Raw genomic sequence first — 12026 nt, forward strand, 5'->3', positions numbered from 1 at the left:
CTCGCTTGTTTGCGTTGTTTGATTCAGAGAGGATAGAAGTCTTTCTATTATCTCAGGTTTGATTTCTGCTTCGTTTCTTGTCTGTATCACAATAGCATGGAGCAGCGTATTGGTATTGCTATTATGAAATGGAAAACACTGGAACAAAAAGAAATCGTAGGGCTAATTTCTCTTTGTTCGAAAGAAACCTTCTGCTGGAAATTATTTCGCAGTATAAACCAATTAATGAGAATAAATAAACAAATGGATCTAAGTTGAAAGCGAAAAGTGAGGCTTGGCAGAAAATAGCTTATACCTTTGTATGAACTTCTGGTCTGTCAAATCACAGAAATCATCCCCTCTGTTTATGTATTCATGGATATCATTTTCTAAATAATCCAGATATATAAGTTCAGCATCTAATGCACCAGCCATATTGGATACTTCTATGCTAACAGAGAGTTAAATGATTTAACTGCATGAAATTGGGCAGTTAAATTAACATAGGTTTTAACAGTCTGTTAGTACTAACAGTAGTTGAAGAAATGCTTCAACTGTTAAGTTTACAGTTAAAATGGAATAACACACTGTTATAATTTAACAAAGGTTGAAGAAACCGGGCCTAAGTGCATGAATGCGTGCATATTTTCTGATTTTAATGCGTAAACTCTCCTGTCTACTTGTAATCAACAAAAATTAGACAAAAACTTATAAATCCATGCATCTGTGTTCATTTCTTCCACCTCTGTCACTGCTGGTGTTTACTACTACTGCTGCTATTATTATTAATATTGCTTTTCAATCCAACAGTGTGTTTGACTGTGTAGTATTGCTGTTTAACCCAAGATACAGCTGAACATGTTGATAAAATAAAATAAGGAAATGTAACTGTAACAAATTTGAAGTGCAGTGGAATTGAGTCCCCTTTTGGTTCCAGAGCCCCTGCCCACGTGTGCGGCGCGGGTGGACGCGCTGCGGTCGCATGGGCACCAGGGGGCAGCGCTGAGGCTGGCGGTGGCGGTGGTGCGCACCATGAAGCAGCAGCAGCTCGTGGCACAGCGGCGCTGGCACGAGAGCCAGCAGCAGCAACAGCAGCAGCATCGCAGTGGTGCCAGCAGCAGTTCTGCCAACCTGGCCACTCCCTGCACATCCAGGTGCACCGGTGCACAAGCCAGTTCAGCAGCACCATCTCCAGTGGTTCCTAGCAGCTGCACAGGCTGGGGTGACGGCTGGGTGGGCCACCCTCTGGATCCTGTCGGCTGTCTCTTCGACACCCTAGCGGACGCGTCACTCATTCCAGACGATCAAACACCACGCACTCCTTCCTATTTTGGTAATGCACATTCTTCTTTATTCCTGAAAATTTTATCTCCCTATTCTGATGTGAGGAGTTGCTCCATTTCTTACGTAGTCTGCCAATATTTAATTTTCCAATCCGCATATCTGATAGTGAGTTGCTTGTATATGATGTGCTGTTAGAAATGAATTGTTACTTAATAACTCGTTACGTGCTGTAGTTAAGTCTCAGCAGCTCATACAGTCACCTCTCTGCAGATCCAGTGGGTGTGGAGGATACAAGTGCCAACGTCCCTCCTAGATACCATCATGTCCCGGTGATTGGTTCACGTGATCGTTCAGAGACTTACCTCACGCTGGCCGTGGAGGTGGCTCTGATCGGACTAGGTCAGCAACGAATCATGCCTGCAGGTCTCTACGCACAGGTGTGTAGCATCTTGGAAAGGTGTGGTGTATCAGAACCTAAGGACTCTGGAGATTATGGCAAGACGAAAAATCTCACCTTCTCCTGAGATTGAACCCAGCTCTTCCAGGTCGCAATGCATCACTCTACCAAAAGAGCTAACTTGGCTCGACTTATTTATTTATTTTATGTTAATCGAAAGATATGAAACTTAATGCAATTTCAGAAGTATGTTGTTTAATATGTTACTATAAGTAGTGGATTGCGTATGTGGTTCTTTAATCATATTCATAACGAGATAAGATATTTCCACATTTGTTCCAAAAGAATTTAAATTAGTATAGAGAACATCTTCTTTTCCGTAATCTTTGGAGTCCATTTGTAGATTGTACGAAGTATGAAATGAATCCTGTTCGAGGCGATTTATAAATTTGTTTATTAAGGTACATGAAAGATATCATAGATATAGAAAGAGCTACGTTTAAGAATTCATTCTTACTATTAGCCGAACAGCTTTTCATGCTAGTAACCTGGGTTCGAACCCTGCTAGGTCCACGTGCAATTTGTGGTGGACGAAGATGGTGTTAGGTTGTAGTTTTTGCGCAGTACTCCTGTGTCCCATCATCGCTTCATAATTCATCACACTGATGCACTGTAGGCCACCTCGCACAGTGCATTACAGTCAGTGGCCCACTGGGAGAAAAAGAAAGTTTAAGGATACAAGAAGTCTCCAGAGACATTCCATTGTGTGGGGGAGATGTTGAACTGTGTCAGTGCTATGCAAAACCTTTAAGGGTCCGAAGAAATTAAAGGATCGAGGCTGAATCATCGCTCACTGGTCACCTTTGTTCGGATTGGAAGAACATCAGCCAGATTAAGGGGTTACAGAATTGCCTATCTATGTTATGTTATATTATGTCTTACATAAGGAGCGTTTTCTCGAAAACTATTGAAGGTAGACAACTGATGTTTTTTACAGCTCATGTACACATAGACGGAGAGAGAACCATTTCCTTGGGCGGGCAAAGCAAAACCATAGAATCCCCATATAACGGGGTTATGGGAGACATCATTTACCTTTTCCCCCGTTATAGCTTGACCATGGTACAGTATATTGGAATATGATCATTTAATAAAGGTATTTTTGGGGGGCATTTTTCTTACAGTGTTACATCCATATCCACGATGTTTCGAACCGAGTTGTATAGGGCTTGAACTGTAGGTCTACTACAAATTATAATAGGGCGTAACTTAAAACAATCTCCCTCTTTCTCTCTCTCGTACAGAAACACATGCATACATCAATAAAACTACGTAAAATTGCTAATAGAAACTTTTTTATATGAAGCTTACTTTCCGAAGATATCATATGAAATGTAAATTCTAATTATTTTATTTTATCTCATCTGTAAGTTTACACATTATACTGAGATCACTTTTCTTTTTCTGCATTGTTGTGCAGTATGTTATTCATATTTCTCCAACTGGCGGCCTGAACACCGCAGACTTCTAACACATGAGTGCAGGCTGTTACAAAAGAAACATTACAGTGCTTCCATTCCTCAAATGAGGTATAGGAATTCTTATACAATCAGAAATTTAAAATAAATGCAATTTTGTAGTCCAGACACATGATCTGAAGACATTAATTCATCAATTTCAGCACAGAAACTTCATCATAAACGAAAGCAAAAAATATCTTTTGAATTCAATAGATAAAAAAAGTCAGACAAGTTTCGGGGGGGGGGCAGTCCCCCCCCCATACCCCTCCATAACTCCGCCTACGCATGTACACATAACTCGACTTTATGGTGAAGTGACAGACAGAATAAGAAACGAAGCTGTGCTAGAAAAAGAACGTGAAGAAAGAATAATGCAGAAACTGATCAGGAAGAGAAAAAGGAATTGTCTGCCTACTGAAGGATGCACTGGAAGGAATGGTGAATGGAAGTAGAGTTGGGTGCAGAAAAAGATATCAGATGATAGACGACTATATGGATCATATGCGGAGACTAAGAGGAAAGCAGAAAATAGGGAAGATTGGAGAATGCTGGGTTTGCAGTGAAAGACCTGTCCTTGGGCAGAACACTATGGATGGATGGATGAATGAACGAATGTAATTTTCCACCTAAAATCCAAAAATTTATGAAAAAATTAGAATGAATATAACAACTTGTATATCCTTTCTCAGAAAATAGAGAAATTAAAACCCATACAATTTTAGTATAGTCATGTGTGATATATCATTTTGAAGAAGGAAAACTAAATAAAGAAATAAATCGATTTTATCATCCAAAATATAATTCCATTCCCTTTTAACACGCACCTGACATCTACACACTTTTTTGTGGCGAATCAAACTGTTATCAATTGTTATTCAAAGTGACTATGACGACACATAACACGTGATCATACTTCAAGGACAACAAACAGGTTTCATTTGTGCTTGTGCAGGAGAAGTCGTGCAAGCAGGAGGACCGCCTGATTGCCAAGCTGCAGGAGATCGAGCTGGACAACAGTCTGGTGGCCGTCCTGAGGCGCCAGGCCATCGTGCTGCTGGAGGGGGGCCCTTCCAGCGGCCTGGGGCTGGGCATCCACCCCGAGAGCATTCCAATGCACACATTTGCCAGGTTCCTGTTCCTTTCGCTGCTCAACTACTACCCTGACCTGGCGTACGAGGTTGGGCTGCGAGCCATGCGGTAAGAGGGATGTCTTGATGTAGACGAAAACTTTATTAAGTAAGAGAAAGTCAGGATCTGAGACAAGGGACCTGTTTCATAAAACTTGACAATTGTAAATATGTCATTCTTGCAAGTAACAAATGACGGCTTTACAAATTGTTAGATTTCTGTTTCATGAAACATTTCTCCTGTCAGGAAATTTCGTGACAATTTGTACAATGTCATAACAATTTGTCAGATTCCTGTTTCATAAAAGTTTTACCATGACAGGCAAAATTTTAAAATTTGTCAAGATGTTTCTGACATATTTCATTTTAAACAGAAAAGTGTCAATTCATTTGTAGGCTTCTGACACCTCATGTTTCGTATGTCATAGCAAGTTGACAATTTATTGTTGTAGTATTTGGGCTATGTTGTAATTGAGTATTGGTGTGGATTTTAGGGAAAATACTTTATTTTAAGTAACTTGTGTTCAATATTAACAGCAGTAGAGGAAGTAATGATCATCGGGGGAACCACAAATGTTTTTAATGAAAAGATAAATCTAAATTACATTTTCAGTGAGTTTGTATTCATAGATAAATGTATTGGCAAAACTTCAGCTGAAACTATAATGAGCAAAATAGGAGATTTGCTGCACAAAACAAAAAAGAAATAAAACACTTGCTCCAAAATAATTATTATGTGTTCTTATGTGTGGATGGGAAATGGAACTGAGTATCGCTTAACTGCTGATGCGTATGACTTATCGAAATGAGTCCACAGCTCTTCATGAGAGCAGCCCATTTGCCAAGAGTTGATAGAATTATTGATGGGTCCTTTATAAACAAATGGATGCTTCCTTTGAAAATGAAGCTGCTTTGTTGATAGGAATGTCGTTGCTTTCTTAGTCAAATTTAGAATTAATTGTAATTTTCTCGCCGTTCATAATTGAATTTCTAACTGTGGTTACTAATTTCGCCATTTTCAATAATAGCGTGGATTATAGATTATCCAATCAGCTCACCTCATATCAATTAATGTTATAAAACTATAAAATGAATAACAAGAAGTAATTTGCTATCAATCTTACATGTTTACACATATTTTATCTGTCATTGTCATGTTTATGAAACACTGTTGACAATGCACAAATTATGTTTGTCAAAGTAGGTAAGAATTGTCAGAAAACAAATTCTACAATATTGTGACATATTTGTAGAATTGTCATGATTGTGGGACATGTCAGCTTTATGAAACAGTGCCCAGCATATGAAGAATTACTTAGGTAAGCTATTAGTCTGAAAATACAGTAAAACTTCGTTTATTCATTTTTATGTGGTCTGAAGAAAAAACGCATCAGTGAGGAACAGTATATCTAACTAAAATGGCATTTGGAAACTATACTGGAAGAACGAGTTAAGTTAATTTAGCAAACTTTTCACGAGAGTAATTTAGAACTTCATAGTTGTCATCTTTGAGTCTGTGTTGCAGTACTGAAATTTATAACACACATTCTTGAAGAAAGTAGAATTATTTGTGGGAAATCTCAGCTGCTTAGAGCCGAAGTTGGCTGGTACATTGCATTTCGAACTTCAATTTAAAAAACTGCGAAATTGACTTACCTTGTTCTTACTATGTAATTTTCATTTAATGACATGTTATTATTTTACAAAAAAAAGTCGGTTATTTTGGACTTTATTCCTAAGAAATACCAGTAAACCACGCCCTTAAATTGTGATAACTGTTCCATCATTTGCTCGTTTACTTCATGATGTGTTACGAAATGTTTCACTGTTCTAAAGCAGTAATAGCGTCATTAAAGGACACATGATTGTTGGAGGCAAACATGGGCTGCTACGAATTTGAGTGGCCGCATAGTTGTACATGCTGTATTTTCGTATTCTTACATTTTCATGGCAAACCTAATTTCGAGCAAAATTTAATTAGAACGTATAAATGACGTTTCGTATCGCCTGGAGTTTAAAACAGAATATTTGTGTAAGTGCAAAAAACAAATAGATAAAAATTAATTTTAACCGAAATGATTTAACATGGAAAGAATAGAAATTTTGCCAGGACTTAAGAAAAAAAAAAAAAGTATGGTAAGTGCGAAACATATAAACTAACTTTTACTGTATGAAGAATTCCATTCCTTAAGTGAAGGCATCTGTAAGACGAAATTTATTATTGTTGATAGTCCCCCTGGGTGGCACAGTCGGTACATATTGTTGTGGGTTCAATCTCGTCCAGGTCAATGGAATTTAAGTGTGGTGATATAACCTCAGCAGTTGCGAGCGTCGTTAAATAAAACTTAATATTATTATTAATTATTTTTTATTAGTGAGCAACATGAATATCAGAGCTGAATGTTGAAAAGTATGCTTGGAGCCTGTTTGTCATAAATCTACAGGCATGCTTTCTAAGAATCTTCATTACGCAAATCTGGCTTTCAGGTAGTAGCTCCTTGTAAAGCAGGTTTGAATAATTTCAAGGAAAAATTGTTCCGGGGCCGGGTATCTATCCCGGGACCCTTCGCGCGAACTCTCTTCCACGCGCTAAGTGAAGGGTCCCGGGATCGATACCCGGCCCCGGAACAATTTTTCCTTGAAATTATTCAAACCTGCTTTACAAGGAGCTACTACCTGAAAGCCAGATTTGTATAATACATTCGTTACTGGAGGTACGTTAACAGAAAGCCACAATTTAAGTCACACAGAATTGTGTGCACTCATAGTTGAGTTCTGGTGTCTTGTCAGCTCATTTGAGTGGTGTGGATATAAAAGGAAAAATTGTGACGGTGTCGTGTATAGTTCCTGGGGTAGCTCAGTCAGAAGAGCGTTCGCGCGCTAAGCGAAGGGTCCCGGGATCGATACCCGGCCCTGGAACAATTTTTCCTTGAAATTATTCAATCTTCATTGCCTTTGAAAATTAAATGCACATACATATGTACGTACATACATAGAGCTTTTTTTCCTTGCAGATTACCTATCCTAGAAGAGCATGAAGATGCTGACGATCCAGTGAATGGGAATGTTTCCTCGTTAGTTCTAAGTCGTTACCCTCGCTGGTTCACCCTGGGCCACATAGAGACGCAGCAGTGCACGCTGGCCTCCACGATGCTGAGCGCCGCCAAAGGTATCGGCAGATGTTTGAACTTTCAATTAGTTGATAATGGAGGAGCAGCTTTCACGATGCAGGAGGACGGCGCCATCATGTGGCCAAAGTGTCTAATAACATTATAATGTATTAAATTATTTTGAATTGATTTGAATACAATATTTATTTATTTTAAATAGGAATAGTCACAATAAGATTTGTATTGCACGAAGATGATTTTGATATTGATCTGCAGCACTCTTAGTTTCACAAATCTTTGGTCGGCGGGCAAAGGCACATAAATAAAAAAAGTCGATTTTTCTAATGTATCTAATCACATAAGTCTAGTATTTTTTCTAATGTTTTAAATAATAAAATTTCTTGTATTTTAAATTGAAAAGGACCTTACCTTAACCAACATACATAAATTATACTTATATTCGGTTAAGAATAAATTAAAAAGAAAGTCTCTCCTGAAAAATTATTCTTTTTGACTTATGTGCCTTTTCCCGCCAACGAAAGAAATGATGCAATACATGAAACAGTTGGATTGCACTTAATAACTGAATTATTGCAGGTGAAGTGTTGAGGCTGCGGACTGTGTTGGAATCAGCACAGCGGCACATACACAGTTCCTCTCATCTTTTTAAACTGGCCCAAGATGCCTTTCGATTCGCTACACCGGAGAATGGTCCACGGCATCCAACCCTTCTAAGTGTGGCCTTCGAATTAGGATTACAGGTACTTGAGTTGCATCGGAGACGTAAAACACATGAAGAGAATGTAAATCTGTTTGCTAGTCCAAATGTAACTGCAACTGATTACCTACATGTTCTTATTAATCTGACCACTTTGTTTACATAGTACATATGAACATAAAATGAAATAAAATGTTATTTTCTCCAAAATGATAGAGTTTAAAACAAACTGTAAACTGGAAGCTCAGTGTAACGATATGTGTGGACTCTCACGCACGGATTTTAGTGTAATCACTGTAAAAATTGCCCGCTGTAAAAATTGCCCGCTTATTTGGAAATTGAGGAAAATCGTAACAAAAGTTCACTGCCTTGTATAATTTCATTTCCATAAATTAGAAATTTATATCATTGTATAATTACATATTGAATGTTGTTGTAGAGAGACTGACTGTAAGCTTATGTCTCAGTAGATTTGATAGATTTATTGATATTAGTTCACAAAAGTACAAAACTTAATAATTTAACAAAAAGATCTATATACAAAAGTAGTTCTACATAATAAATATACAATTTCCTAAACAAATTAATTTATCGCAAATCTCAATAATTTATTGGTTCAAACTTGCACTTACGTCGTGTTTTAGTGCATGTTTAAACCAATCGTGATAACCATTAAGACTTTAAACCTTATTTATCTCCTCCTTTTCATAATTTAATTGTAATTTTTAGGTCTTATTTTACATAACAACTTATTATTTCAAATAGGTGAGCAGATGTCGACATACTGTAAGTCATGAGCCTGAAATAGCTGAATCTTATGTCTCAGTAAAAAACATTCAGTTCTAACTTGCTGCTGGTTGGTTTATTGGCTTGTTTCAATCAAGATCAACTGAGACTACGGTGCGAGATCTCTCGTATTTGTTCAAGTGTCCCATCTCACGTATTTGATAATGTTTCCTCCTGTTTTTCATAATTTATTACTAAAATTTTCGTATTACGGTATTGAAAGCTTGTTGTTTCTGAATCACAGCCTATATGATCGTAACAAGCAGACTGATACAAGAAACAGAAGTTCGCCTGAATTACAAATTGTTACAAATTTCAACTCGTCTTATGATGTAAAATGTTTGAATGAATGTAAAGCAAATGTTAAATACTACGGTGCTATAAAAGTTGTTCTAATTGATTATTTTTATGTACAATGTACAATGACGAATTCTCATTCTGTTTTGTAAAGGGGTTTTCAATATGTAAAAGTTCCTGAATTAATACAAAGCAAGTGACTGCTATAGAATTTACTTTAAATTACTTTTATGCTCGACCATGCCGAAATGTAGTAATTATACACCTGGTAGCAGTCCTTTAATGCATGTCATTGAAGTACACCTACTCATTAAAGATCAGGTCTTCAGCCAATCACAAGTCAGCTTACAGGTGTTCAGCCAATAACAAGTCAGCTTTGTACTGTTATAAAACCGCAAGTATCGATTATTCTCGGATATGCAATCGAAAGAGAATTAGCGAAAAGTCATGGAGGCTGGAAATCCAGTACTGTCGCAGAAGGTTATGTTCTGTTACTATAATAATTAGCGTTAATTGTAAATAATATTCAAATAAATTAAATTTGTCATCTCGTTTTTCAATGTCGAATTCAATAATCAAGGTTATATCAAGTTTAACGGGATTACATCAAGGTCAATGACATTATTGTTCCTCGGAAAAAATCAATACTTTCGCGTCTGCGTACATCTCACAATTCACGACCTAGAACAAGGTCACTTCCGATCTTGTCAGATACAAATAAAATGTATACATCTGAATAATTTCAAGTTAGAAATATGGTCGAGCATAAAAAGTCGTATGAAACTCGCCTATAATGGTAATTAAGAAGCTCGTATGAAAATTATGAAACTCGCTTGCGCTCGTTTCATAAAAATCCATACTTGCTTCTTAATTACTATCATTATAGGCTCGTTGCATAATGTACTATTGTGTTACAATAACATCCTCCTGAAGGTAAAACTGCCATGATGGGACGATTTTGGCAATCACAAGCAAAATCTCCCTTATTTTAAGTTTGTAAATCTGAGAACTCTAAGATCTTCCTTCAGTCTGTTGGCATGGCAGTCTGTATTGAATTTGTGAGACAGGGAATCTGTAGGGCGGGATTCATTATTGCCGATGATAACAAAATGAAGAATCCAAATGACTAGCAGAGTTGAATGTTGACATGAGTGACAAAGGAATGCAAAGTTTTCCTGGAGTCCTATCACTCAGACATATATACCATAAATCTACGACATGGAACCACTAGCTTTACGTCGACCTGGTTGGCGAGTTGGTATAGCGCTGACCTTCTATGCCCAAGGTTGTGAGTTCGATCCTGGGCCAGGTTGATGGCATTTAAATGTGCTCAAATGCGACAGGCTCATGTCAGTAGATTTACTGGCATGTAAAAGAACTCCTGCGGGACAAAATTCCGGCATATCCGGCGACGCTGATATAACCTCTGCAGTTCCGAGCGTTGTTAAATAAAACATAACATAACCACTAGCTTTACTTCCTTTCTAAAGAAAATGCTAAGAATTCTTATTCACTCATCTGTTAAGGTCAGCTGATTTAATGAAGCAAGGAATGATGTAGTGATTTTCTTGAATAGTGATTAAAAATGAATTGTCAGAATGATGACAACTGTTTGCAGGTAATGCGGATGACACTTTCATCACTGAACTGGCGACGGAGAGAGATGGTGCGCTGGCTGGTGACGTGTGCCACTGAGGTCGGTGTGGAGGCCCTTGTTTCCATAATGCAGAACTGGTACCAACTCTTCACGCCTACTGAAGCCACAGGTAAGTGCAAAATCCTCAGTTGTTTTACTAATTGACTGTTATTAAAAAAGAAGACTTGAGACGAATGTTTTGTGTCGCGGTGCAGGTCCCGTGGCCACCACCATCATGTCCCATAGCACCATCATGAGGCTGAACCTGACGTTTGCTCAACAGGAAGAACTGTCCGGCTGTGCCAGGAACCTGGCCCTGCAGTGCGCCACCAAAGTAAGTAGCTTTCTTCTTTTTAGTTTATTTTAAAATTTAAACCTATACTTACTTACTTACTGGCTTTTAAGGAACCCGGAGGTTCATTGCCGCCCTCACATAAGCCCGCCATTGGTCCCTATCCTGAGCAAGATTAATCCATTCTCTATCATCATATCCCACCTCCCTCAAATCCATTTTTATATTATCTTCCCATCTACGTCTCGGCCTCCCTAAAGGTATTTAAACCCATAGACTAACAATATTTGAGGAGAAAAATTCGCTCCGGCGCTGGGGATCGACCCCGGATTCTTGGTTCTATGTACCAAGTGCTCTGACCACTGAGCTACGCCGAATCCAATCCACAGCACCGGATCAAATCTTCCTCCTTCACTGTTTCCCTTTGTGGCCTGACTCCAAATTAGGCATATATGTTGACGAATATGTCCAATGTCAGCTGCCATTATACTAGGAGCGCACTCAGCTGAGTGATTTGTTTGGCCGGGATTCCGCAGTTACGTGTACAGTAATCTGTACAGACATATGCACTGCAGCTATGAGAATATTATAGATTTATTAATTTGTCGTACAGAATAATATCTGTGATATTGACAATTAATATTTGAGGAGAGAAATTCGCTCTGGCGCCGGGGATCGAACCCGGGTCCTTGGTTCTACGTACCAAGCGCTCGGTCCGGTGCTGTGGATTGAATTCGGTGTAGCTCAGTGGTCAGAGCGCTTGGTACGTAGAACCAAGGACCCGGGTTCGATCCCCTGCGCCGGAGCGAATTTTTCTCCTCAAATATTAATTGCCAATATTACAGATATTATTCTGTAGGACAAATTAATAAATCTATAA

The 12026-nt window shown here is 38.3% G+C and overlaps 1 protein-coding gene across 1 annotated transcript in view; it reads left to right on the forward strand.

Annotated features, from left to right (window-relative positions):
• LOC138708579 (zinc finger SWIM domain-containing protein 5-like) overlaps positions 1-11329 on the forward strand; it is a 122142-nt gene extending 110813 nt beyond the window's left edge. The window contains exons 10-16 of the mRNA XM_069838697.1: positions 917-1312; positions 1534-1700; positions 4133-4377; positions 7322-7476; positions 8015-8178; positions 10837-10984; positions 11070-11329. Of these exons, the coding sequence (XP_069694798.1) occupies positions 917-1312; positions 1534-1700; positions 4133-4377; positions 7322-7476; positions 8015-8178; positions 10837-10984; positions 11070-11221 (1427 nt within the window). The 3' untranslated portion in view covers positions 11222-11329. The remainder of the gene's footprint in view (positions 1-916; positions 1313-1533; positions 1701-4132; positions 4378-7321; positions 7477-8014; positions 8179-10836; positions 10985-11069) is intronic.
• Positions 11330-12026: the final 697 nt, after the last annotated feature.

The sequence above is a fragment of the Periplaneta americana genome, chromosome 11 (genome assembly GCF_040183065.1).
Source record: "Periplaneta americana isolate PAMFEO1 chromosome 11, P.americana_PAMFEO1_priV1, whole genome shotgun sequence".
Taxonomy (NCBI): Eukaryota; Metazoa; Arthropoda; class Insecta; order Blattodea; family Blattidae; genus Periplaneta; species Periplaneta americana.